The sequence below is a fragment of the Nelumbo lutea genome, chromosome 2 (genome assembly GCF_056320005.1).
Source record: "Nelumbo lutea isolate HS-2025 chromosome 2, American lotus-T2T, whole genome shotgun sequence".
NCBI lineage: Eukaryota > Viridiplantae > Streptophyta > Magnoliopsida > Proteales > Nelumbonaceae > Nelumbo > Nelumbo lutea.
Window position 1 is genome coordinate 58,325,771 of NC_142685.1, and position 24,293 is coordinate 58,350,063.

Consider the following 24,293-nt stretch of genomic DNA (forward strand, 5'->3'; position numbering starts at 1 on the left):
AGGGTTTGGACCGGGATCAGAACTACCTTGAGCCCAGACCTGAACTATTCATAGTTATATTTCATCAGTCCATTCTACAAGGATGAGGAAGAGCCGAACAGGGCCCATCTTTATTCAAAGACCAAACAAACTTGTTAAAATTTTGGAGGGTAGACTGTAGACCTAAGATATGGAACCCACCTATCCACTATTTGAGGTTCTGCACCAGCTATTCTGGTCTGAGAACTGCACTAATCTTCCCATTGCAATAGTCTGGTCTAATCAGATGGTTGGTATCATTGAATCAGTCAAAGTTTCCTTTTTGCTGCACATGTTAAACTATTCATGCTAATACTTATTAAAGGAGTTATTCATCTTTTTTAATCTTGATTTTCAAATTGCATCTCCTTGAATGAGAGTGTTTTTAAGCAGGGAGAGGAAATCATTGACACCAAAAGCACTAAGCATCAATAATGTCATAGACTCAGGCTTGTACAAAATAGGATACAAGATTAAAGCTCTACAAGTAAACAACACATCCAAATATGCTCCAGATCTAAACATACCCAACTGGTGGATCAAAAGGTAAAAAAAGGCACCGCTATACCAGCTCAAGGATGCTACATTGGAGGTCATGTTAACCACAAAAATTTGCCGACCAGATTTATTTCCTGTCAGACATTCTTCACTTAGGCCTATTGGTATACTTATTATATGATACTATACATACAACAGCCCAAAGCATCAGACTCAATCCACATTTCTATTCTGTGATGAAGCCACTCCTGTCAGCAGCCTCCACCAAACTTTAGAGAATGGACTCTATCTGATAAGTGGTTACATCTCTCCAGGAAGCATGGTGTCCTCAGGAAGATCACAGTAGGCATTACCCTGAAAAAGTTTATATCAGATTACAACCCAGTTAGCCACTCAAACAAGGTGATTATCTTTATATGTTATAACCCACTGGTGGCTAGTGAGTGCATACCTCCCCTGTAAGGTGAGCGACACATCTCTTTTCAGCAAGCAACTCAGCTTCAGTCTGCACACAATGGCAGGGGTTCTTATAAGACATTACCATTACATATCTACCATATGGTGAATTGGTGATGGGCCTGATGGCACAGTGAAAGATGGGTTAATAAATAACCAAACCTTTTTTAGGCGCTCATGGAGGAAATCATCAATGATCACATCTTTGACAAGCTCATAATCACCATTTCCCTGAACATTACAAATGAACACTAAGAGGCATGTCATGCAATTGTAGTTGAATAAAGCAAACAGCACTAAGAGTAAAATATGTAACTTACATCTGATCTGCATGGCATGCTGAAAACAATATCCTCTGCAATACCATAAGGATTACCATTGGTGTAAACCTGGAATTGCAGTGCAAGCAGTAAGTTTGAGATAAGCCATCCATTTTGGCAGATATGCTACATCATGAACCATGTGACCAGTAGTAAATGAATAATTAGGTTTTAGGTATCTTGTGGCATACAAGACATTGTTGGAATTTGCATTATTAACTGGAGACATCCTTATTCCAAGGTATGTTTATTTACATTTATGGATATGTAAAACAGGAAAGAAAAACAAACACACCATGAGACCTACACAAATTGTAGATACCAACATAATATAACATGCACATAACTGAATATTTTATAGCTTTTTTCTAGTCTCATGTACTTGAGCTGGAAGTAATTTTCTTTTGTTTTTATATGGATCAAGTGAAACTTCAGAAAAGTAGTCTTTTCAGAGTCAAGTTTTGCTCCTGATATAGAACAAACATAACAATACAATGCATAAACAGTAGTTCATGGGTGCTGATTTTGTTTTTGTATTAAATGTGGAGATATAGTGCCTTTTGTATGTTCCCAATGTACAGTCCCTTGTAGTACATGGGTGCTGATTTTGGTTGTGTTTGGTACCATTGCCACTTCTACTAGCAACGTTTTGTGTTGGTCAATACAAATTTTTTGAGAAATTGTCTTGTCACATCACATCAGATAATCACTTCCACTAAACAACTATAGGCATTGGATTAGGTGTTGGCATTTATAGTAGAAACACCAAATTTGACTTTTCCTGAAGAAGCAACAATGTTACCTAATGTTGTATTGATAACTCAAAAACATTCGTGGTAGAAAAAAAAAATATTATCATAAAATTTGTATTGACCAACCTAAAACGTTGCAAGTAGAAGTGGCAATTGTACCAAACACAACCTTTGTTTAATGAATTTATACGTTACATTTTTCTCAAAAAATGGAGATCTAGTTCAAAGAAATTTATTAATGAAAAAAATGGAAAATATTACTTTCATCCAGCATACTTGTGAAAGAAACATCCACAACAACATATATCCCTCACTGTATCTACTCACCCCTGAAGAAAACCAGTCACCCTTTGATGTAGGAGTAATTAGGGATTTTATGGCATCAACAATTGATACAGAAGTTGAAGCAGCTGAAGATCTACCCCATTTTTGAATCAGCACGCCTCCTCTCTGCAAAATAAAATCTTATCCTTTGTAATAGAAGATTAAATGCACATTGCATACAAACCAAGTTAATCAGTTCTGTGTAGTCTTACGGCTATTACCTTCTGGACCTTCTCAGTGAACTCTTTCTCTAACCATGCAGTGTCCTTTATAACCTCTGTCACAGGCAAGCCATTGATTCTAGCATTTAAAAAGTCTGGAACCTATTCAAATTTCAAAGAGGGTCTTAATCAAGGGAGATAAAAAAGAAAACGTTTTATCTAATTGAACCATTTTTTAGAAAATCTATTTAATAACCTGAGTAGTTGAATGGTTCCCCCAGATAGTCACATTTGACACTTTATCATAAAACACACCAGCTTTGAGGGCAAGCTGTACAAACCAGAATCAATATTTACTATAAATTTGCTTTTTTATTTTGTAGTGATTACCACAATTAGATAGCATTGACAACTGCAAATCTTCCAAATCCACCTACCTGACACTTGGCCCGATTCTCATCCAATCTAGTCAAAGCATGGAAGTTCTTTGCAGGTATGTCTGGTGCATTTTTCAAACAGATAAGGGCACTACACAGAAAATGGATCAAGTTTAGCAATGTAGGACAAACAAAAGTAATAATTTTCTCTCTCAAAAAATTCTTACTTGGTATTGCAGGGGTTGCCCACAACTATCACTTTAACATTACGAGATGCAACAGCATTGAGTGCTTTTCCCTAAGTTAGCATTAAAAAAATAATTAAAGGAATATTATGAAAAAAGCCAGCATAGAAATTCAGTTGATAAAAAGTTATATTTGATACTAAGGCTTTGTCTGCAGTGTGGATTTCCTTTGCGTTGGGGTAAATGCATGGGAGTGCAAACAGGTTGGGTGTAAATTCCGGTTTTCTTTTGCTTCATTTTTTTACTTTATATTATCATTTGTAAGAAGTAAAATGATGTGGTCCCCACCTTATATGAAAGATAATGGAGGTAGGAGAAAGGTTATTTGTTTGAGAATGAGATAGGAAACAAGATGATGTTGTTCCCACTTTATATAAGAGAGAATTGAGGAAGGAGGAAGATGGTGCAAATTTTGCATCAGTTTTTAAAATGCAAAATTTGCACTGCTAATGAATGCAAATGAGACAAAAAGTACAAATTTTCTATCAGATAGGAGTGTAAATCACAATTACAAACAAATGGATGCAAAACAGAACCAGGTGCAAATTTTATATCTGGTTGAGATTTGCACTAGAAACGGAGCCTAAAAGATGAATCGAACCTGTTCAGCAAATATCTGCCCATTTATGTCTAATAAGTCGGCTCGTTCCATTCCAGGCCCTCGAGGCTTTGCTCCAATCAGAAGAGCCCATTCTACATCCTGGAACACCTCATAAGGACTGATACCAATACTTACCTCCCTCAACAGGGGGTACAAGGAGTCCTCCAGTTCCATGGCAACTCCTATGCATGCCAAGGCAACATATTAGAATTAAAATTTCAAAAAGTCATAAACTTGAGCTCAATAAACAGGATGGCATCAGAATAATACTAAATTAGTCATGGAAATCTACAATTGTCTTCACAATTTGCATAATCATCATCTTCCTACTATCATTATTCTACCATTCAAAGTATTGTACAAGATCACTTTCAAATTTATAACTGATTTTGAGTGAAAAGTAACCCAATTTATTTGATCTTTTAAGAGACAAGATTCAATGGTTCATTTATAGCAAGCATCTAGATATTACTTTTTTATGAGCAATGAAAATTCAATAAGGGTCAAAGGAGAAGAATGGGACACAAATATTATAGCATGAATGTTATTGCTTTTTCTTTATATTTTTCCTCAGAGTATATCAAGATATTCATTCCTAATGCTTCACATAATTTTAAATAAAAGTAATTTGTGTGTTTTGTTCCTGATGCAGCGCAATCCGGACACTCCTAGTTGGCGGACGCCTGGCTCCTAGATGGCGACGGACGGTACCTGAGAAGAGAAAGGTGAAGGATTCTCGGGGAGCTCGCCCGGTGGGAGTACTCTAATGCTTAAGTTAGAACACTTGAGAGAGTTGTAAATGGTGCAAAGAGAGCTAAGAGTGCAGATAGTGCTAGATCAGTTCAAGTTCAGTTACCTCTGCCCCTTCGACACTGGGGCCTTTAAATACAGATGTTCTTGTCAAATCGGGCGTAGCCGCCACTGGCCCTCTGTCGCAGTCGTTATTTGCCAGGGCTGGGCAGGTAACCGTTGCAGAGTGCCGCCCAATCAGATGAGAGACACGACCCGGAAAGGACAGACATGCCACCACCTGTCGAGAGACGTGGGTGCAATCTGCTAGGCTGGCAGGGACTGCGCCGTCAGTCAGGAGACGTGGTGCAGTCTGACGGGTACAGTCTCGCTAGACAAGAAGCTTCCTGAAAACGCCGTGTCGCTTAGTAGCGAGCTGCCTTGTAGCGAGCTCCTAGAGGTATCCCGAGGTGGTTCCACCTGAGGTTGCCTTCGGGGCAGTCCTCTTGCCTAAGTATTGGATCGAGCTGATTCTCTCAACCCGCGAGCTAGGATAGACTTGGCTTGGAGTATTCCCTTTCAGCATACTGGGGTCCTTGACCTCGCACTGTACCGAGCTCATTCCGTGGCGAGCTGTAATGTAGAGAGCTGACCTGCGAGGACTTTAACGAGCTCATTACTCAGTTGCAGCCAGGCTGTCATGCTGAGCTGTTGCTTATGTTGAGTCACGTCCACGTGTCGCCTTCTTAGGAGGTCAAGTCAAATCACCCTCCATCAATTTCCCCCCACTCCTTGGGCTAAGGATTCTAGCCTAGCACGAGGAGTTCATGGAGTGTGACAGGTGGATTTGACCCGAAATTCAAACTTGATTGACCGGTCACATTAAATACACACGCGGATGTCAGGCGATTTCTAGATTTTTCGAGTGCCAAAAAGTGCACCAAAACGGCTCCCAATTTTGAAAGACATGTGGCCGACATTACCTTAATCATGGAAGATGTGCAGCCAGTCATATTTCAGTTTCAGAAGACGTGCGGTCAGCTTGATTACGAGCCGTCGGATTCGTCTTAATCTGAGTCGTCGGTTTGTGGGCACAGTGGCTATAAATAGGAGGGCCCCAGGCCTCATTTCTTTTACGCCAACTTGCCTTGCTTTCGGATTCGAGGTTGCACCTTCATCTAGCTGCTCGAGCTCTTCTCCTATTCACACCGCCTTTTCGGTTCAGCTTTTTCCTGGTGAGTCTTATCGCTTTGTCAGCAATGTCTGGGTACCCGTACAATGTCTTTCCTCGGGGCGGTAACCAAGATGACGCCCCTTCGAGCTCAGGGGGAGCTTGGGGGCAGGCTTCGGAAGCTCGAGAGGCCTCCGGCAAAATGGCTTCCACCTCCCGGGGTAGGGAGCCAGACAGCTTTGGTCCTTTCTCCATGTCGATGGAGAGTACAGGACCTTGATCCTTCAATTCGACCTTCCCAAAAACCTCATCTATAGTCTCCCATCCGGTGACTTTCCTTGGGAACACGATCACAATGAAATCGTATCTTCTAGGAACAGCTCATCGCTGGCCTTCGTCTTCCTCTACATCCTTTGATAGTGGAGGTTTTAAACCATTTTAACGTTACCATAGACCAACTTCACCCCAACTCAATCCAAAATGTAGTTGGGACAATTTCTTTGTTTTATGAATATTGTCTTCCTCTTGACATCGACATCTTCTCCATCATCCTTTATATCAAGAATGCTTCCCCCGGAGCGCCTCCAAAAAGGCATTCCTATTACCTTTCTCCCCGTCCCGGCTTCAAGCTCCTACACGAGCTACCGAACAGGATCCCGGCTTGGAAGCGAGATTATTTTGTAGTTCGCAACCCCGAAGGGTGGCCCTTCCCAACCCACTAGAGGGCCGCCATCCAAGATTCGGGTGTTGACTTGGATCCAAAAGTTCGGGAAGCACTGCAATCCTAGGCAGCGATTGGCTTCCACTGCTCGGACTACTTGACCGAGGACAAGCTCGCGCAGGCCAGCCTGAGCCCTGGTAGGTTGCCTTTTAGGTTGCGCAATGCCTTGTGATTTTTTTTTTGTTGGACTAATGCCTTGTGATTTTTTGCAGCCAACATGTCTGGTGTAGACGCGCGCCGCCTTCTGTCAAGCAACCAAAAGCACAGGGCAAAGAGGTCGCACCCTGACCGAGCTTCCACTTCCGGGAGCGCTGAGTTCAAGGCTGTTGATCCAACCTTTGTTCCACCATCGCCTAAGGTTCCACCGGTCCCGTTCGAGGGAGTAGATACGGAAGGTGGCACAGAAGAACGTGAGGTCCCGGCGCGAGGGCAGTACCCTCTGTCTATGCAGTCCCACCCCTTCGCCTCCAAGCAGTTCCCTACCGGGGAGTGGAAAAGCGTCACTGACTTCACCGTGGCTTCGCGAAGGAGCCGTCAGGCGGTCACCCATGGCCCTCCAGACCAACATCCACTTTGGCGACGCTCTCACTCAGAGGTCAAACGTTCAGAAGCTCCAGGGCGAGCTCGACCGGGCCCGAGGTAAGTCCTTCAGACTCGAAAGGGGAGCGAGGCCCAGAACTTGCTCGTCCGGGACTAGGAAGCACGGATCGCCCGACTATCTAAGGAGAGCGCTCGCTACTGGGAGGAATCGTCGAGGGTGATAGCAGAGAGAGAGCTCCTTCGCCAGCAGGTCCAGGACTTGGAGTCCACGCTTCAGGATCGGACTCGGAACTTTGACGCCATGGTGAAGGCTGAGCGAGCTAAGGCAATGTGGGACTTCAAGGACTCCCAGGAGTACCACGACCTCCAAGTGGAGTACGGCTCGAGCTCCTACCGTTCTGGATTCAAGCTCTGCCGATGGCTGGTCCAGAAGAAGTTCTCCGGGCTCAACCTTGAGGGCATAACGATGAAGGGTTTGGATCCATAGATGGCGGACTTGGCGGAGGAGGAACCTGACTCTCCGGAGGATGACGAGGACGTGGAGGCGATTGCTGCTCTTTTTCTTTCTTCTGATTCTAGAATGGTTGTTCCCGGGTGTCTAGACCCGGTTTTAAATATTTCTTTTTTTCATGAACTCTCTCGGGCGGTTGGGCCCGGTTTTTTCTTTCTTTAATGAACTTCTCTCGGGCTGTTAGGCCCAGTTTTTTGTTTATAAGAACTAGTAGTGAGATGTTTATTTCTTTCTGCTAAGTGTTGTGTGCTGTTTACTTTCTACCAAAGCGACTTTATTACTCGAGTTGTTAGAACTACATACCCAAAGTACTTTCGGTAATTGTTACCCCGAACTGTTTCTCAGTACTTGGGGTAGTTTTATAGTATACCCCGATGTAACAAGTGTTCTCTTTGCCGCGCCATCAAGTGCCATCCATCGTGCCTACAGCCGCCACTCCAGTGTCTAAGTGTGTGTCATGGGTGGGCTATGCATGTACTTTTGTATGGAGGATTGCCAATGGCATTATGGTACTACTGTAGTATGATTTTTCACCGTTTTGATGTTTCTTATTGTCACTCCCCCAAAAGCTTAACGTACTCTTTGAGGGGAGGTAGGTAGTCGAGTGAGTCATGAACATGTAAAGGTTAAGCATGAGATCCCCTCGACACTGAACTGTGTGCTTATGCTTGCCATCCATTAATGCAATACAATTTGCCTTTTATCTAATTCGTGTGCCATCATTGTTGCCTTTTCTTGTGTTGTTGCTTGTCGCTTAGGCTTACACGTCGCATTCGAGTGCCGCACGGGGTCCCAACGACTAGCCCCGTGACACCGAGGTGGTTATCATAGTAAGCATATGCCCGACTTGTACGCACCTGGGTTAAGCTGATGTAGGTTGTCTCTTATCAGGTTCAACTAGTATACCAAGGCGAGCCACGCATCATAGGGTTCACACCCGAGTTGCCTATGCCTTCGGTGTTAATACTTAGCCTATGCCGATGAAACGGTTAAGTCTTATGCGGTGCCGAGGTCTTCGTTAGCTCGGCGTTTTAGCCCTTAGGCTGGGAGAGTGACTTATAGTCTACTCTTAGAGTTCGCCCATGCCATAGAGGCGACTACGTCTTATCGCGCCGAGGTCTTCGTTAGCTCGGCATTTTGGCCCTCAGGCTTTGAGAGTGACTCGTTGTCTACTCTTAGATTTCGCCCATGCCATAGAGGCAACTGGGTCTTATCGCGTTGAGGTCTTCGTTAGCTTGACATTCTGGCCCTTAGGCTCTGGGAGTGACTCGTGGTCTACTCAGTAACTTATAGGTAGTATTGCCTTAAGTTGACAATATTCCATGCCCGAGGTACTTGTTTCCCTTCTAGGGTTTCGAGTTCGTATGTTCCTTCCCTGAGCACCCACTTTACTCAGTAGGGTCCTTCCCAATTTGGCCCGATCTTACCAACACCGGGCTCAGGCACCATAAATTTACGGAGGACCAAGTCGCCGACGTGGAGGTTCTGCTTCTTGACCCTGGCGTTATAGTACCGAGCTACTCTTTGCTGGTAGGCCGTAGTCCTAATATATGCAAGGTCTCGTACTTTGTCAAGTAGGTCGAGGTTGGTGCGTAGTTCGTCTTCGTTTGCCTTGTCATCATACGCTTCTAGGCGTAGCGAGGGAACCTCGATCTCGGCTGGGATGACTGCTTCAGTGTCGTAGGTGAGGTTGAAGGGGGTTTCGCCTGTAGCGGTCTTCACTGTGGTCCGATAAGCCCATAGAACACTGGGTAGCTCGTATGCCCTTAGTCCTTTAGCTCGGTCCAGGAGTGCTTTCAGTCCGTGGAGAATAGCTCTGTTCGTGACTTCCGCTTGGCCATTTGCTTGAGGGTGTGCAACTGAGGTAAAGTTCTGTTGAATTCCCATGTCTTGGCACTAGTTCTAGAATTTAATGTCCTCGAATTGCTTACCGTTATCAGAGATCAGTACTCGAGGTAACCCGAAGCGGCACGCTATACTTCTCCAAAAGAAGTTCTGCATGTTCCGAGCTATGATCGTTACGAGGGGTTTAGCTTCTACCCACTTAGTGAAATAATCAACTGCCACTACTAAGAACCTTCTCTGTCCTGTCGCTGGCAGGAATGGTCCGAGTATATCAATCCCCCATTGTGCGAAAGGCCACGGGTTGGTGAGATACTTGAGTTCGGCAGCGGGCTGATGATGAATGTTAGCGTGTTTCTGGCACTTGTCACATCTTTTGACGAGCTCAATCGCATATGCTTTCATTGTTGGCCAGTAATACCCCTGTCGTAGCGCTTTTTGGGCGAGGGCCCTGCCCCCCAAGTGTTCGGCGCACAGGCCCTCGTGAGTGTCGCGGAGCACGAGCTCGGCCTCGAAAAGTCGCAACCAGTGCAGATAGGGGAGCGTGTAAGACCTCCGATACAAACGTTCATCTATTATGGCGTATTTGGCTACCTGACGCTCTACCATTCTGGCGGCGTTATGATCTGTAGGGAGGGTCCCGTGCAACAGGAAGCTCACGAGCGGATCGATCCAGCTCGGCTCTACTTGAACGACGGGAGCAATCTCCTCTGCCCCCCCGAGAATGCTAGGCTGAGGCAGGTTCTCTATGTACACGGTTCTCATGGTATTATCACTAGTGCTAGCCAACCAGGACAGGGTGTCGGCCTCAATGTTCTCCGATCTCGAGATTTGCTTGACGAAGTGTGACTGGAAGTTGAGCAGAGTCTCTCTTACTTTGGCTAAGTAGGCGATCATGGTTGGTTCGTGAGCTTCGTATTCACCTGTAACTTGATTGACCACGAGTTGGGAATCACTACAGATGACGATATGCTTGGCTTTCACTTCCTTGGCTAGAGCCAGCTCGGCTATTAACGCCTCGTACTCCGCTTCATTGTTGGATGCCGCAAACTCGAAGCATAGTGCGTACTACAGTTTTGTGCCGCTTGGGCCGTATAGAACGATTCCGGCTCCCCTGCCCTGCTGGTTTGATGAGCCATCTATGTGAAGGATTCAGGACTCTTCATCCCAGTTCGCGCTTGGCCTAACTAGGAGAGGTGCCACACTGGTTGCTACCTCACGGTGCTCGAGCTCAACCGACCTGGGAACTTCGGGCTCACTCAAGCTGGGGGCCTCGTGCTCGACCGGCCTGGGGACTTTGGAGCTGAAAGTGCATTCCGCGACGAAGTATGCTAAGGCTTGGGCCTTGATAGCAATTTGCGGCTTGTATTGGAGGTCGTACTCGCTGAGCTCAACGGCCCACTTCGTCAGTCTACCGGAGACCTCGGGCTTGAGCAGAACTTGCCTCAGAGGTTTGTTGGTGAGGACGATGACAGTGAGCTTGGAAGTACGGACGAAGCTTTCGGGCTGCAATAACTAGTACATAGACCAACTTTTCTATCTCTGGATATCTCGTCTTTGCTCCTTGCAACACTTTACTAACATAGTAGATTGGTCGTTGGACCCAATCTACCTCTTTTATCAATACCAAGTTAACCACCTCATCACTTGTCGAGAGCTGACCACCTCATCACTTGATCTCGTCAAATGCGAGCTGGCACTCTTTGCTCCATTCAAAACCTTTGCTTTTAATTGCTTTAAAGAAAGGCAAGCAGCGGTCTACCGACTTGGACATGAAGCGGCTCAGTGCAACTATTCTGCCATTCAGCCTCTAAACCTCCTTCAGTTTCCGGGGTGGTCCCATGTCTAGGATGGCCTTTATTTTATCCAAGTTGGCCTCAATGCCACGCCGGTTGACGATGTACCCTAGGAATTTACCCGAGGTAACACCAAAGACACTTATTCGGGTTCAATTTCATGTTAAATTTACGCAAAATTTCAAAAACTGAATGTAGGTCTTGTATTAAATCATGCGAAAATTGGGTTTTGATGACCATGTCGTCTACATAACATTCTACTTTTCTGCCAATCAGTGGCTCAAACAATTTATTTACAAGTCTCTGAAAAGTTGCCCCAACATTTTTTAGCCCAAAGGGCATGACCTTGTAACAGTACAGGCCGAGCTCGATTATGAAGGCAGTCTTTTCTTCATCAACTGGGTCCATCCTGATCTGATTGTAGCCCGAATAGGCATCTAGGAAACTTAGCAACTCATGCCTTGAGGTCATGTCCACCAGACGGTCAATCCTGGGGAGTGAGAAGCAGTCCTTTGGGCAAGCTCGATTAAGGTCGGTGTAGTCGACGCACATGCACCATTTACCGTTAGCCTTTTTTACCAGAATGAGATTGGCCACCCAGCTCGGGTAATGGACTTCCCTGATAAAGTTGGCTACGAGGAGCTTCCCGACCTCCTCGTCGACTGCCCTCCATCGCTCTAGGGCTAAGTTGCGTTTCTTCTGTCTAACGGGCCTAACTACAGGATCAATATTAAGCTGTGAGTTATGATGCTAGGGTCTATGTCGGGCATCTCTGCCGCGGACCATGCAAAAACATTTAAATTTTCAAGTAAGAAGTGTACCAGTTGGGATCGCAGAGGCTCCTCAATGGAAGCGTCGATCTGAAGTGTCCGGGCTGGGTCCCCCGTCGATGCCGGGATGGAGACAGTCTCTTCCGTGGGTGCAGCTTGCTCATCGCACTGCTTTGCAGGTCGCTCCAGCTCGATGTCGTCGGCCACCTTGGCTTTCCCTTTGAGAGCGGCGACGTAGCACTTGCGAGACTCAAGCTAGTCACCTTGCGCTATCCCGATTCCGAAGTCCGTGGGGAACTTCATTGCCAAATAGTAAGTGGATACCACAACACGTAGGGCATGGGTGATCAACCGACCTACTATGAAATTGTACGGGGAGGGGGTTGCAACCACTAAGAAGTCGTGGTTGAGCCTCACTATGCTAGGTCAGGTGCCGACTTCCACAAGTACTATAATCCTTCCTAGGGGCCTGACTTTCTATCCGCTAAAGCCTACTAAGGGAGTATTCACGGGCTTAAGGTCGCTTTCTTGGAGCTGGAGCTGGTCGAATGCTGCTTTGAAGAGGATATCTACCGAGCTGTCAGAGTCGACGAGGACATGCCTGACTTCAAAGTCATTAATCTTTATCTTTATGACGAGCGTGTCATCATGGGGGTAGAGGACCTCGCGCATCATCTTTTGTGAAGAAGATCGGATCTTCCGTCCTTGGCCGCTTCGGGGGATTCTGCTCTTCCCTAGCGGGCTTGCGAGCTGATGTCCGAGCTGCAGCCAAAGTGCAGCCCGCGACAATCGAACCTCCGACAATCACATGGATAGTCCCCCGAACTGGTCTCTCTTCAGGGGGTTGCCTCTGCGGTTGCTCTGCCTGTCTGCTGGATTCGAGAGCATCTCTACTCTGCTCCCCCTACCAACCTGCTTTATTATCATTATTATTTTGTACAAAATTTCTCAAGTATCCACGACGGAAGAGCTCATCTATCTCGTTGCGGAGGTTTTTACAATTTTCGGTGCTATGACCGTGGTCTTTATGGAAGCTACAATACAAATTTTTATTTCTTACACTAGGATCTGCCTTCAGCCAAGGTGGCCACTTCACATACGGGGCATCCTTGATCGCCATAAGGATCTCGGCCCGCTTCGTGTTCAGGGGCGTGTGGTCCGTTCTTTCGGCTACTGGAGCTCAGAAAGGCTGACACGGCCTTCCCCCCGAGCTGGGTCTTTTTTCTTTTTACCGTCCCCTTGAATCAAGGACTCGCCTTCCCTTTTTCTCTTCTCGGGCGCACTTGCGTTTTTCTAGTTGATCTCCTCCTCCGTCCCTATAAACTGATCTGCGAGCTAGAGGAACTCGGTCATAGTCTTGGGCTGTGTTGACAGGTGTATTATATGTATTGTACACAGGTTTAGTACCCGCATGGGTATTTTTGTAATTTTGTAGACCTATTGTGTTGTACGGCCATTATAGTATAAATACAATGCTTCACTCGACTGAAGCAGTTCTTTTGAGGCCTTAACTCAGTTGCCTCTTCTTCTTCTTCTTCTTCTTCTTCTTCTTCTCCTGCTCAACATGGTATCAGAGCAAGACCGTCCAGGCCCGGAAAACAACCAGCTGAGGTCTCTCTCCATTGTTGCGTAGAATCTATAGTCCTGATGCTCGAAGGAACTAGAGTTGGAGTTGCTCAACTTAGAAGACTGTAGAAAACCATCCCAGATGTACGAAGGAAGGTTCTGATCTGAAGAGAAGTTTGAGTCCATGACTGCACTGCCTATTCACAGTTCGGGTGACCTAGGTACTAAACTGATTTTTTTTTTTTTTTATGGTTCTCTTCTTGTACGACTGTTGATGTCCCAAAATCTGAGTAGGGACGGTTCCCCTTCCTCCGATTGTGTGTTGCTCTATTCAGCTCTCTAAGGGATTGTTGATGAACCCTAGACCCTAAGTGACTGTTCGGCTGCCCTGGAAAGTGGATATCAGCCGATTAGGTGTGGTGAACCACCACTCGTATTTTTGTTCCTACTGAGTTTTTTTTTTTTTTTAGCCGAGAAGTTGTATTAAAGTTGTAAAACTGTAGGTCATTTAGACCTGGTTACACTACAAGTGCAGTTCGTATATTGTTCTGTGGACTCCTACACAGTGTAGGTCATACAACCTTGTACTACAGCTGCAGTGTTTGTGCTTGGTTCTCCGTGAAACTGAAAATCTGCAAGTGCCTAGTTGTGGACTGTAGCAACTCTGTAAGGCAGTGTGCCTTTGGTTTTGTGTACTTCTAAACCTAGAATCATGAATAGTGAAGATTCAGCTACATCCGGAATCTCCACAATGCTGAATGGAATGAGTGGGAACAATGACCTATCCTTCCCTATGGCTGTTGTTCCTCTTGATGAGTTAAACTACCTAGAGTGGTCAAGGGGGATCAAGTTATACATAACTGCAAGGGGGAAAATAGGCTACATAAATGGAAGAATCAAAGAACCACCTTCTGGAAATGCAAAACATGATAGATGGGATTAGGAGAACAGTATGGTTATGTCTTGGCTTTTGATCTCCATGTAACCGCAAATAAGGAAGAACTTCATGTGGGCTGAAACTGCAAATGAGATCTGGGAACAGGCAAAATCCACGTATTTTGAACTTCGACACTATGCCAAGATTTATCAACTGCAAGCAGCTTCATCTACTTGTAAACAGGGGGAGAGGAGTTTATCAGTTTATTACTCTGACTTGACAACTGTTTGGAAGGAGTTGGACCATTACCAGATATTGATTGGAAGTGTGATGAATATGCAAAATTGTACAAGAAACTTGTCTCACAGCAAAGGGTGTTTGCCTTTTTACATGGTCTCAATCCTATCTATGAATCCATCAAAGTACAAATTCTAAGTTCTAAGGATCTTCCTTCAATTCAAGAGGTCTATGCTCTTGTCCAGTCTGAAGAGAGCAGAAGAAACATGATGAACAACACCGGAGGGGATGCAATTGTGTTGGCGGAAAAGGGGGGTTCCTCTACTAGTGGTGGACCTTCTTCCAAGAGAGGGGATAACTAGAAAAAAGCAGAAGATAAGGAAAAATTGTGGTGCACTAATTGTCAGAAGCCTTGGCACACCAAAGATACTTGTTGGGATCTCCATGGGAAACCAAAGTGGGCTCAGGATTTACCTAAGAAGCAAGGCTCAGATGTAATTAGAAGACCCGGAAAACAAGGTACCAAGAAACACTACATGGCCAATATGGTTACCCGAGAGAATCAGCCCTCCACTTCTACTGTGACTCAAACACCACATGGCCAACAAAGCTACTTTGGATCTGACCTAAGGGAGGATATTGTAAACTCCTTCCGTGACCATTTGGAACTTTATGGTAGAGCAATTCGGCAAATGGATGCTCCTCCCACCACCTCTTTTGCATCCACATCAGGTAATCCTGCCACAACTTTCCATGTTGCTTCTCACGACCTTGACTCTCCATGGATCATTGATTCTGGAGCGTCAAAACACATAATTGGTATGTCCTCTTACTTTCAAACTTATCACCCTCTTTCCGGAAGAGATAAAGTGAGACTAGCCGATGGATCATACACTTCCATAGCTGGTCAAGGAACTCTCTCTCTTCCCCTCGGCCTTACTCTTTCTAATGTTCTTCATGTTCCAAAATTCCCTATGAATTTGTTTTCAGTTAGTAGTGTTACAAATTCCTTAAACTGTTCAGTGACCTTTTTCCCTTCCTATTGTGTGATTCAGTATCTGACCTTGGGGAGGACGATTGGTAGGGGACGTATGGTTGATGGACTCTATATGCTGGAGAATACGACTGGCCTTTATGTTATAGAGTCTATGAGTCAGTTCAGAAAGAGTAATGTATTTGTGGCATTGTCGTGTGGGTCATTTGTCTTTTGAGTCCTTGAAAGTTGTTTTCCCATAACTGTGTAAGTCTGTGTCTGTTTTTAATTTTTCTTGTCAAACGTGTCAGTTGAGCAAGCATTGTAGAACTTAATTTCCTCAAAGAAATAGTAAATCTGAGTTTCCTTTTCACATTGTGCATTCTGATGTGTGGGACCCTGTTACTTTACCTTCTGAGAGTGGCTACAAGTACTTCATTACCTTCATTGACGATTATTCCAGATACACTTGGGTATATCCAATGCGAACCCATGATGAGGTACCAAATATTATCCAAGATTTTTAGCGGATGGTCTTCACCCAATTTCAGACCAAAATCCAAATATTTCAATAAGACAATGCAAAAGAATTTTTTCATAGTGACATCACGGAGTTCTTTGCTTCACATGGCTCACTTCACTACAGCTCTTATGCCCGCACGCCACAACAAAATGGTGTGGCTGAACGGAAGAACCGACACCTTCTTGAAGTGGCACGGGGTTTACTACTCCACATGAATGTTCCCAAATGATTTTGGCTTGAGGCCGTCCTTTGTTCTACATACCTCATTAACCGAACGCCCTCTCGTTGGTTAAAGTACAAAGCCCCACATCAGCTTCTCTTTTCTAAGGCCCCTCTTCTTTCTATTCCTCCTCGTGTTTTTGGTTGTCGGTGCTTTGTCCAAAACCTATCTCCCACCCGGGGGAAATTGGACTCCCGTGCTATCCCATGCATATTTCTTGGCTACTCATTCTCTCAGAAAGGGTATCGTTGCTTTGATCCTGTTTCTCGAAAATTCTATGTCTCCATGGATGTTACCTTCTTTGAGGATGAGCCCTTCTTTCCTGTTTTTCCTCAAGGGGAGTGTAGGCATGAGGAGAAACTGGTTCAACTTCCTCCTTTTCCTACTCCTTCTCCTTCTCCCCCTTCTCTTTCTGATCCTCCACCTTTCTATGTTTTTTCTCGTCGTCGTAAAGGCTAACCAGGTTCAAGAGTTGTGGAGAATCCAGAAGTCGTACCTCAAATGCCATCAAATTCCTTGAGAGAAGATCATACTCACTCAGGTAACTTGACTCCCAACCTCCCTGTTGCTAATGATCTTGACCTTCCCATTGCCCACAGGAAAGGTGTTAGGTCGTGCACCACTAAACACCCATTTCCAACTTTGTTTCCTATGAGAACATCTCACCTTCATTTCGTGCTTTTCTTACCTCCATTGACGGTATCCCTATTCCCAAGAATGTTGTAGAAGCTCTCTCAGTACCAAAATGGACAAAGGCCATGAAGGAAGAAATTGATGCTCTTTATAAGAATGGCATGTGGGAACTTGTTGATCTCCCTAAGGGAAAGGATCCAGTTGGATGTAAATGGGTGTTCATTATTAAGCATGGGGCTGATGGAACCGTGAAAAGGTATAAAGCTCGTTTAGTGGCAAAGTGTTTTACTCAAGTATATGGGGTTGATTATGCACAAACCTTTGCCCCTGTTGCCAAAATGAACTCTATTAGAGTCCTTTTTTCTCTTGCTGCCAATCTGAATTGGGATCTACATCAGCTTGACATCAAGAATGCCTTCTTGAATGGTGACCTTGAAGAAGTTTATATGGTTCAACCCCCTGGTTTTTTGGCTCAAGGAAGTGAACAAAAGGTGTGCAAGTTGAAGAAGTCTTTATATGGGCTGAAGCATTCACCAAGAGCTTGGTTTAGCAGATTTCATACTGCAGTTCAGCAGAGGGGATACAAGCAATGTCAGTCAGATCACACACTGTTTGTAAAAAGAGTATAAGGTAAAATGGCTGCCCTAATAGTATATGTGGATGGCATAATTGTTACTGATGACTGGAAGAATGAAATTCAAAGTTTGAATGACTTCCTTGCCACTCAATTCGAAGTGAAAGATCTAGGACCCGCCAAATACTTCCTTGGAATTGAGGTTGCCCGATCAAAAAAGGATATCTTCATCTCTCAAAGGAAATATGTCCTAGATTTGCTTAAGGACACTGAAAAGATTGGGGCTAAACCAGCTGGCTCTCCCATTGACCCCAACCATAAGTTAAGTGACAACCAAGGTGAACCTCTTAAGAATGTGAAGCAATTTTAGAGGCTTGTAGGGAGATTGTTGTACCTCTCTATGACTCGTCCAGACATAGCGTATGCTGCTGGTGTCTTCAACCAGTTCATGCATGCACCTAGGTCCACTCATCTTGAAGCAACGGAGAGAATACTGCGATATCTTAAGAAGTTCCCGGGTGTTGGCTTATTATTCCAGAAACATGGACATTTGAAAGTTGAAATTTACACAGATGCGGATTGGGCTGGATCTCAAAGTGACAAAAGGTCTACTAGTGGTTATTGCACCTTTGTAGGAGGGAACCTTGTTACTTAGAGGAGTAAGAAGCAAACCATGGTAGCTAGATCTAGTGCTGAAGCTGAGTACCGTGCAATGGCACACGGAGTAGACAAAGGTATGTGGATAAAGAATTTATTGGGAGAGTTGGGTTTTCCAGTTGATAAACCCATGACTCTACTCTGTGACAACAAGGTAGCTATAAGTATCGCTGCCAACCCGGTACTACATGATAGAACAAAGCACATTGAAGTTGACAAGCACTTTATCAGAGAGAAAATCATCACAGGTGAAGTATGCACTCCATACATCAGCTCTGAAGACCAACTAACAAACATAATTACAAAAGGGCTAAACCATTCCAAACACCAAGGTCTCTATGACAAGTTGGGCATGATTGATATCTATGCCCCAACTTGAGGGGGAGTGTTGACAGGTGTATTATATGTATTGTACACAAGTTTAGTACCCACAGGGGTAATTTTATAATTTTGTAGACCTATTGTGTTGTATGGCCAGTATAGTATAAATAAAATGCTTCACTCGACTGAAGTTGAGGCCTTAACTCAGTTGCCTCTTCTTCTTCTTCTTCTTCCTTCCTCCTTTCTTCTTCTCCTTCTTCTTCGGCTCAACAGGCTGATTAACAACCACATGCCACTTGGATTCTTTATGGGTAATGCCTCGCTTGGCCGCGGTGAGCCGAACTGCAGGGTCCAGGTCGGGTATTTGCAAACAAGCGTCATTGAACCGCTTGATATAACTCCGAATGGACTCCCCTTCCTTCTAGATTATGCCAAGGAGGCTCTCCTGAGTTCTTGGGCACCTCTTGCTGGTGACAAAATGGGAGGTGAAAACTTGCACGAATTGCGCCCAGCTTCTAATCGATTCAGGAGCGAGATTCCGGTACTATGTGCGGGCCACTCCTTTGAAGGTGGTGGAGAAAGCCACACACATACAGGATTCACTAGCCCTTGCCAGGTGCATCTAGGACTGGAAGGCATCAACATGGTCGTTCGGATCGAAGGATCCATCATACTTATCCAAGGGAGGAAACTTAACGTCATTTGGCATAGGAACAGCAAGAAGTTTTGGCGACAGAGGGGAAGGGACTGAAAGGAGAGGAGTAGCTTTAACTTCACTTGAGCTTACCACCTCCTTACCCTTGAGCTCGGGCAGGATGCGAGTGGCAGTTCAGCGAGCTCGTCGACGCCTCCACTACTGCTTCGCCAGCTCGGCATTGGTGCTACTTGTTTCAGTATTACCGAACTCGATGGGCTCGGACGGCTGATAATAGCTGTGAACCGAAGGGCCCTGCCTGTAATCTGTGGCTAGGACCTCAAACTGGTTTTCAACGAGTGGGAGCTCGAACTGAGAGTGTTGAGGCGATGTGGGCTTGACCGGCTAGGGGCCTCCGACCTGCTTGCAGGGTGCAAGGCAGGGGTGACTAGTCTCTCCTTCCTGCCGTGGGATGAGGCTTGACTTTTGGAAGGATTCTGGGTTTGAGAAGCCTCTCCCTAGCGATGACGTTTGCTCCGACGGGAGGGCTTGGCTTGCTTTGTGACCGGATGCCAAGGGGGAAGCGGTTGTTGGGCCTGAGGCAGTGAAGGGAACTGTTGTTGGTACTGGTACTGAGAAACTTGATGCAGCACTTGCTGCTGGTAGAGTTGAAACTGCTGGAACTGTTGCATTTGAGCTTGCATAGTTCGCATGCACTGCACCAGGTCTTCAAGCTGGTTTTGGTTGATCACTGGGAGGAACAACAGAAGGTTCAGTGAAGGTTGTTCCAACCGTGGAAGGGAGCAGAGCGTTCACAAGTGCCACTGTTGGAGGCACATTCAGGCCAGGAACCCTGTTCACAGAGAGGGGGACGGTGAACTGTCCAGTGCAGACAGTGGGGAGCTGGGGTCGCTCCCCAGAAACGTTCTGGTCGGCCACATCTGACATTGCTAGAGGAAGCCATGAATGCTGAGTTCTTAGAGAAAGTTGCAGAGATTAGAGGAAGGCTTTTTGAAGTGATCCCACAGATGACGCCAAATGATGCAGCGCGATCTAGACACTCCTAACTGGCGGACGCCTAGCTCCTATCTGGCGACGGATGGTACTTGAGAAGAGGAAGGTGAAGGATTCTCGGGGAGCTCGCCCGGTACTCCAATGCTTAAGTTAGAACACTTGAGAGAGCTGTAAAGGGTGCAAAGAGAGCTAAAAGTGCAGATAGCGCTAGATCAGTTCAAGTTCAGTTACCTCTGCCCTTTCGACACTGGGGCCTTTAAATACAGATGTTCTTGTCAAACCAGGAGTAGCCGCCACTGGCCCTCTGTCGCAGCTGTTATTTTCCAGGGCTGTGCAGGTAACTGTTGCAGAGTGCCACCCAATCAAATGAGAGACACGATCCGGAAAGGACAGACACGCCACCACCTGTCGAGAGACGTGGGTGCAGTTTGCTGGGCTGGCAGGGACTGCGCCGTCAGTCAGGAGACGTGGTGCAGTCTGACGGGTACGGTCTCGCCAAACAAGAAGCTTCCTGAAAACACCGCGTCGCTTAGTAGCGAGCTGCCTTGTAGCGAGCTCTTGGAGGTATCCTGAGGTGGTTCTGCCTGAGGTTGCCTTCGGGGCAGTCCTCTTGCCTAAGTATTGGAGCGAGCTTATTCTCTCAGCCCGTGAGTTGGGATAGACTTGGCTTGGAGTATTCCCTTTCAGCATACTAGGGTCTTTGACCTCGTGCTGTACCGAGCTCATTCCGTGGTGTGCTGTAATGTAGCGAGGTGACCTGCGAGGACTTTAACGAGCTCGTTACTCAGTTGCAGCCAAGCTGTCATGCTGAGTTGCTGCTTATGTTGAGTCCCGTCCACATGTCGCCTTCTTAGGAGGTCGGGTCAAATCACCCTCCATCAGTTCCCTTTAACCATTTATGTCCAAACTAAATTCCATAGTCTTTGCAAAATTATAGAAATGTAGAGAAAGGTCTACCATTCCATAAGTGCAAGCCAAGTTATTGAAAGAGAAATCACATTGCATGATTATGATATCAAATACAAAATAGTTTTTAATGCCTAGGATGGAATCAAAATTTACCCATTGATATAATGTAAAGAGAAATCACATAAAATTTTCCTAATGTTTGATAAGATTTGAGAACAAACTAGTCTTCCGGAAATAGATCAGGATAATGCCATACTAGAAGCTAAGAAGTAATGCACTAAGCAGGTAAGGAGCTATCTATAACAAAAAAATCCTAAAAATCTCATCTCAGAGTATTAGCAATTGAACTACTATATTGTTGCCAATAATATGCCTGATCTGCCAATTTCCATCTACCTTCAAGTGCTTGAAATGACCTTTCAGATCCCAACAATTTCAATGCAATGGGTTGATCTGGCCCAAAAACCTCACCAGATGCAAGCTGGCATAGAAAGACAAGTTAGGTTCCTACTCTGAAACAGCTAAGGTAAAATTTTCAGACAAACATAACTGAGTTTCATGCAGATAAACTGTAATCGGAAAATCTACTAGATCTTACAAGAAAAGTGACTTCAGTTACATTCCATTGTCCCTGCTATGGGAGGTCCGTCAATAGTTTATGACCAATTCTTTTTCATCTTTCAGAAATTAAAGGGAAGAAAAGAATTCCCATTTCAAGGAGAAACATTTCATAAACTTGGGTCTGGGGCCATACAATTAGTGATCAATGCCTTGTATCATTGTTTGAAGGATCAGGACCCACTGTTTAACATATTCCACTTTGGAGATTAATTGGACCACAAATAGGCTAGATGTTGATATGGATGAGTGGCAGCGCAGAAAACTAGAGAGAATCAAGGGGCAGCCTACCCCTACCAACACCCAGATACCTGGGAACAACATTGGTAATTACCTTTTTTTACATTAGGGAATTCAGGAGTTGCTCCAATTGACACAAAGTTGACTGTGGTATAGTAACATGAAACAAAGACCAATGGCTTGAACCAGGAAGAATGAATTCTTTGATGCACGTTAAAATTAAAAAAGACTAGATAGGAATGGGTTTAGATGAAAACATTTGGATCTTATTCAATTAATAACGGTATGGGATAGAACGCTTCTGTAACAGATCACACATGGTGGAGAAAAATGTTCTTCTGCAGCCAATGATGAAAATGGATCCAATTGCTGTAACTTACTTTGAAAAGTAGATGATTAGATATCATCCCTGCAGCACCAGAAACCGCAATGTTAATTAATTTCTTCCATGATTTTGTTTCCTCTTCCTGTAAAAACAATAAAAGAAGGATCTATTAGCAATGGTAGAATAAAGGATCTATTAGCAATGGTAGAATCAATAAAAACATTGCAATGTTAATGATAGAATCGCTAGTTATGCATATAACTGCAAGAGAACAAATTCCTCATATCAAATCACTGTTAACAATCTTCTTTCCCTTCTAGTATTTGGGAACAGAAGGATATGCCAAACACTTTGCCAACACAACACAAAAAGGAAAGAAGGAAAAAAACAAAGGTTAATCAATGCACAGAGATTGACTTCACTGATAGTATAGAGAATAAAAGATAATGCAGATTCCCAACAAAAAATATTGCAATATGTCAACTGAAGCAATCATCCGAAACGAAATAGTACGAATTGAAAGGTGAAAAGATCACTTCAACTCATTGAAATCAAACAACAGTAAGAAGAAGTTACAGCTTTGAGATCATAAGTAACACAAAACACTCCGAAGCAGTCGGGCTTGTTTCTGGTCCCTTTAGTCTGCGGAGTGATTGGGGCCTGAACTTCACTGACATCGAACAAAAATGGGGTGTGAAGAGAAATAAAGCAACAGAAGATAGAGAAGAAGAAGAAGAAAAGAAATGAACAAAGAAAATGGAGAAGCATAAACTTACTTGGGTGCAACAGAACACACAATTTTGGCGTTGCGTGCTTTGGAAGAGGGACGTAGTGCTTGCCGACGGTGACTGTAGAGACGGGTTGAAGCGGATGAGAGTTGAGAAGAAAGAAAACGAGTTTCTGTGTATGAAGGTGAGAGTTGTGCCACAGCCATGACAACTTCAGAGATGAAGATAGAAGAAAGTGAGAGCAGAGACAGAGTTGATGAGTGGTTTGGACTTTGGAGGGAGAGGACCGACTGAAGTTGTTGCAAATGGATTTTTGAAATAACATGTGAGGTCATCCGTTGGACACGTGTCACGACAGCATAATCCACAGACTATTGGGGTAGGGATGTAGGAGGGGCAATTATCAAAACTGACCTCGCTGGCGCTACTCACGAACTCGAATTGTGGGGGCGCCCTACGATTTCGGGAGATGTTTCTAATACACGGCAGGGATAAGCTGGGACATTGTGGGGCGCCCCTTGTGGGACGTAATGTCAACTCTTGTCAATTGCTATGAGGGTAAATTTCTTATATTACCCTTATGATTTAGTTAATTTACTAACTCTATCTTGTTTATCTCTTGATTAGGATGTTGATTGGATTGGATTTGGTCTAGTTCGATCTGGTCCAATGTGAATCCATTACAAATGGGCCAAGTCCAATCCAATCTAATGAATAAATTAGACTATTTTGGACTGGTCCAATTCAATATTTAGACCATTCAATTTGTTCAAATTCATTTTAATTTAGCTTGGTTTCAACCCAAACCCATCAAATCCAATATAAATTTATTACGAACGGACTAGGTCCAGTCCAATCTAATAAATACTTTGGACCGGATTGGTCCAATCTACTATGTCTTTTTGGTCCGTCTAATCCATCCAACTTATCACGTAGTTGATATATTTTCCAAAAATTCCTAAAATACCTCTTCATTTAAGTCCACTCCATCTTTATCTTTGTCTTCGTCATTGTCTCCCTTATCGGCGATTGATCTTCACCCAGAACGACTACATCTTGGGGTTGGGTGGAGCAGCAAATTGTTGTAGAAGATATCATAACTGTGGATTGGACAGTAATCCACATTGTTCTTAAAAAACCTCATGAACATGTTGTCACTGATGAAGTTACGACACGAAAACAGTTGCTATCATGACATAAGGAGTCCAAACCCAACAAAGTAACAACCATGCCTTTTTAAGTCACAAAATTGTTTCCCATTAAAACAATGGTGGTTTTGGTTCAAGAAAAAACACACCTTCAATCATATGTTAGGATGGATGAAAATCCTCAATCCCAAGATCGATGGCTTTTTGTTGGAAGGGTTTTGAATCCATCATATGGATGGTCGAATCATGCTAAATGGCTAGGCA

General features: G+C 44.6%; 1 protein-coding gene across 1 annotated transcript; it reads right to left on the reverse strand.

The window, feature by feature from the left end:
• Positions 1-424: 424 nt before the first annotated feature.
• On the reverse strand, positions 425-23,174 carry LOC148870953 (malate dehydrogenase [NADP], chloroplastic-like). The gene is made up of 14 exons (XM_088969416.1): positions 22,930-23,174; positions 22,730-22,823; positions 22,209-22,295; positions 21,367-21,451; positions 3,753-3,934; positions 3,134-3,204; positions 2,967-3,057; positions 2,786-2,860; positions 2,590-2,691; positions 2,372-2,494; positions 1,293-1,361; positions 1,135-1,203; positions 968-1,021; positions 425-870 (listed from the first exon to the last, which is right to left on the reverse strand). The coding sequence occupies exons 1-14, from the start codon at positions 23,085-23,087 to the stop codon at positions 817-819; spliced, it is 1,314 nt and encodes a 437-aa protein (XP_088825542.1). The 5' UTR covers positions 23,088-23,174; the 3' UTR covers positions 425-816.
• Between the last annotated feature and the right edge of the window lie 1,119 nt (positions 23,175-24,293).

Bases quoted from the DNA above. Each gene is read 5' to 3' on its own strand.
- LOC148870953 (XM_088969416.1), bottom strand. From the start codon at position 23,087: ATGGCTGTGGCACAACTCTCACCTTCATACACAGAAACTCGTTTTCTT. The intron at 22,296-22,729 runs GTAACTTCTTCT...TTGTTTTTACAG, and splicing joins TTACTTATGATCTCAAAGCT to GAAGAGGAAACAAAATCATG. The intron at 21,452-22,208 runs GTAAGTTACAGC...TTTCTATGCCAG, and splicing joins CTAATCATCTACTTTTCAAA to CTTGCATCTGGTGAGGTTTT.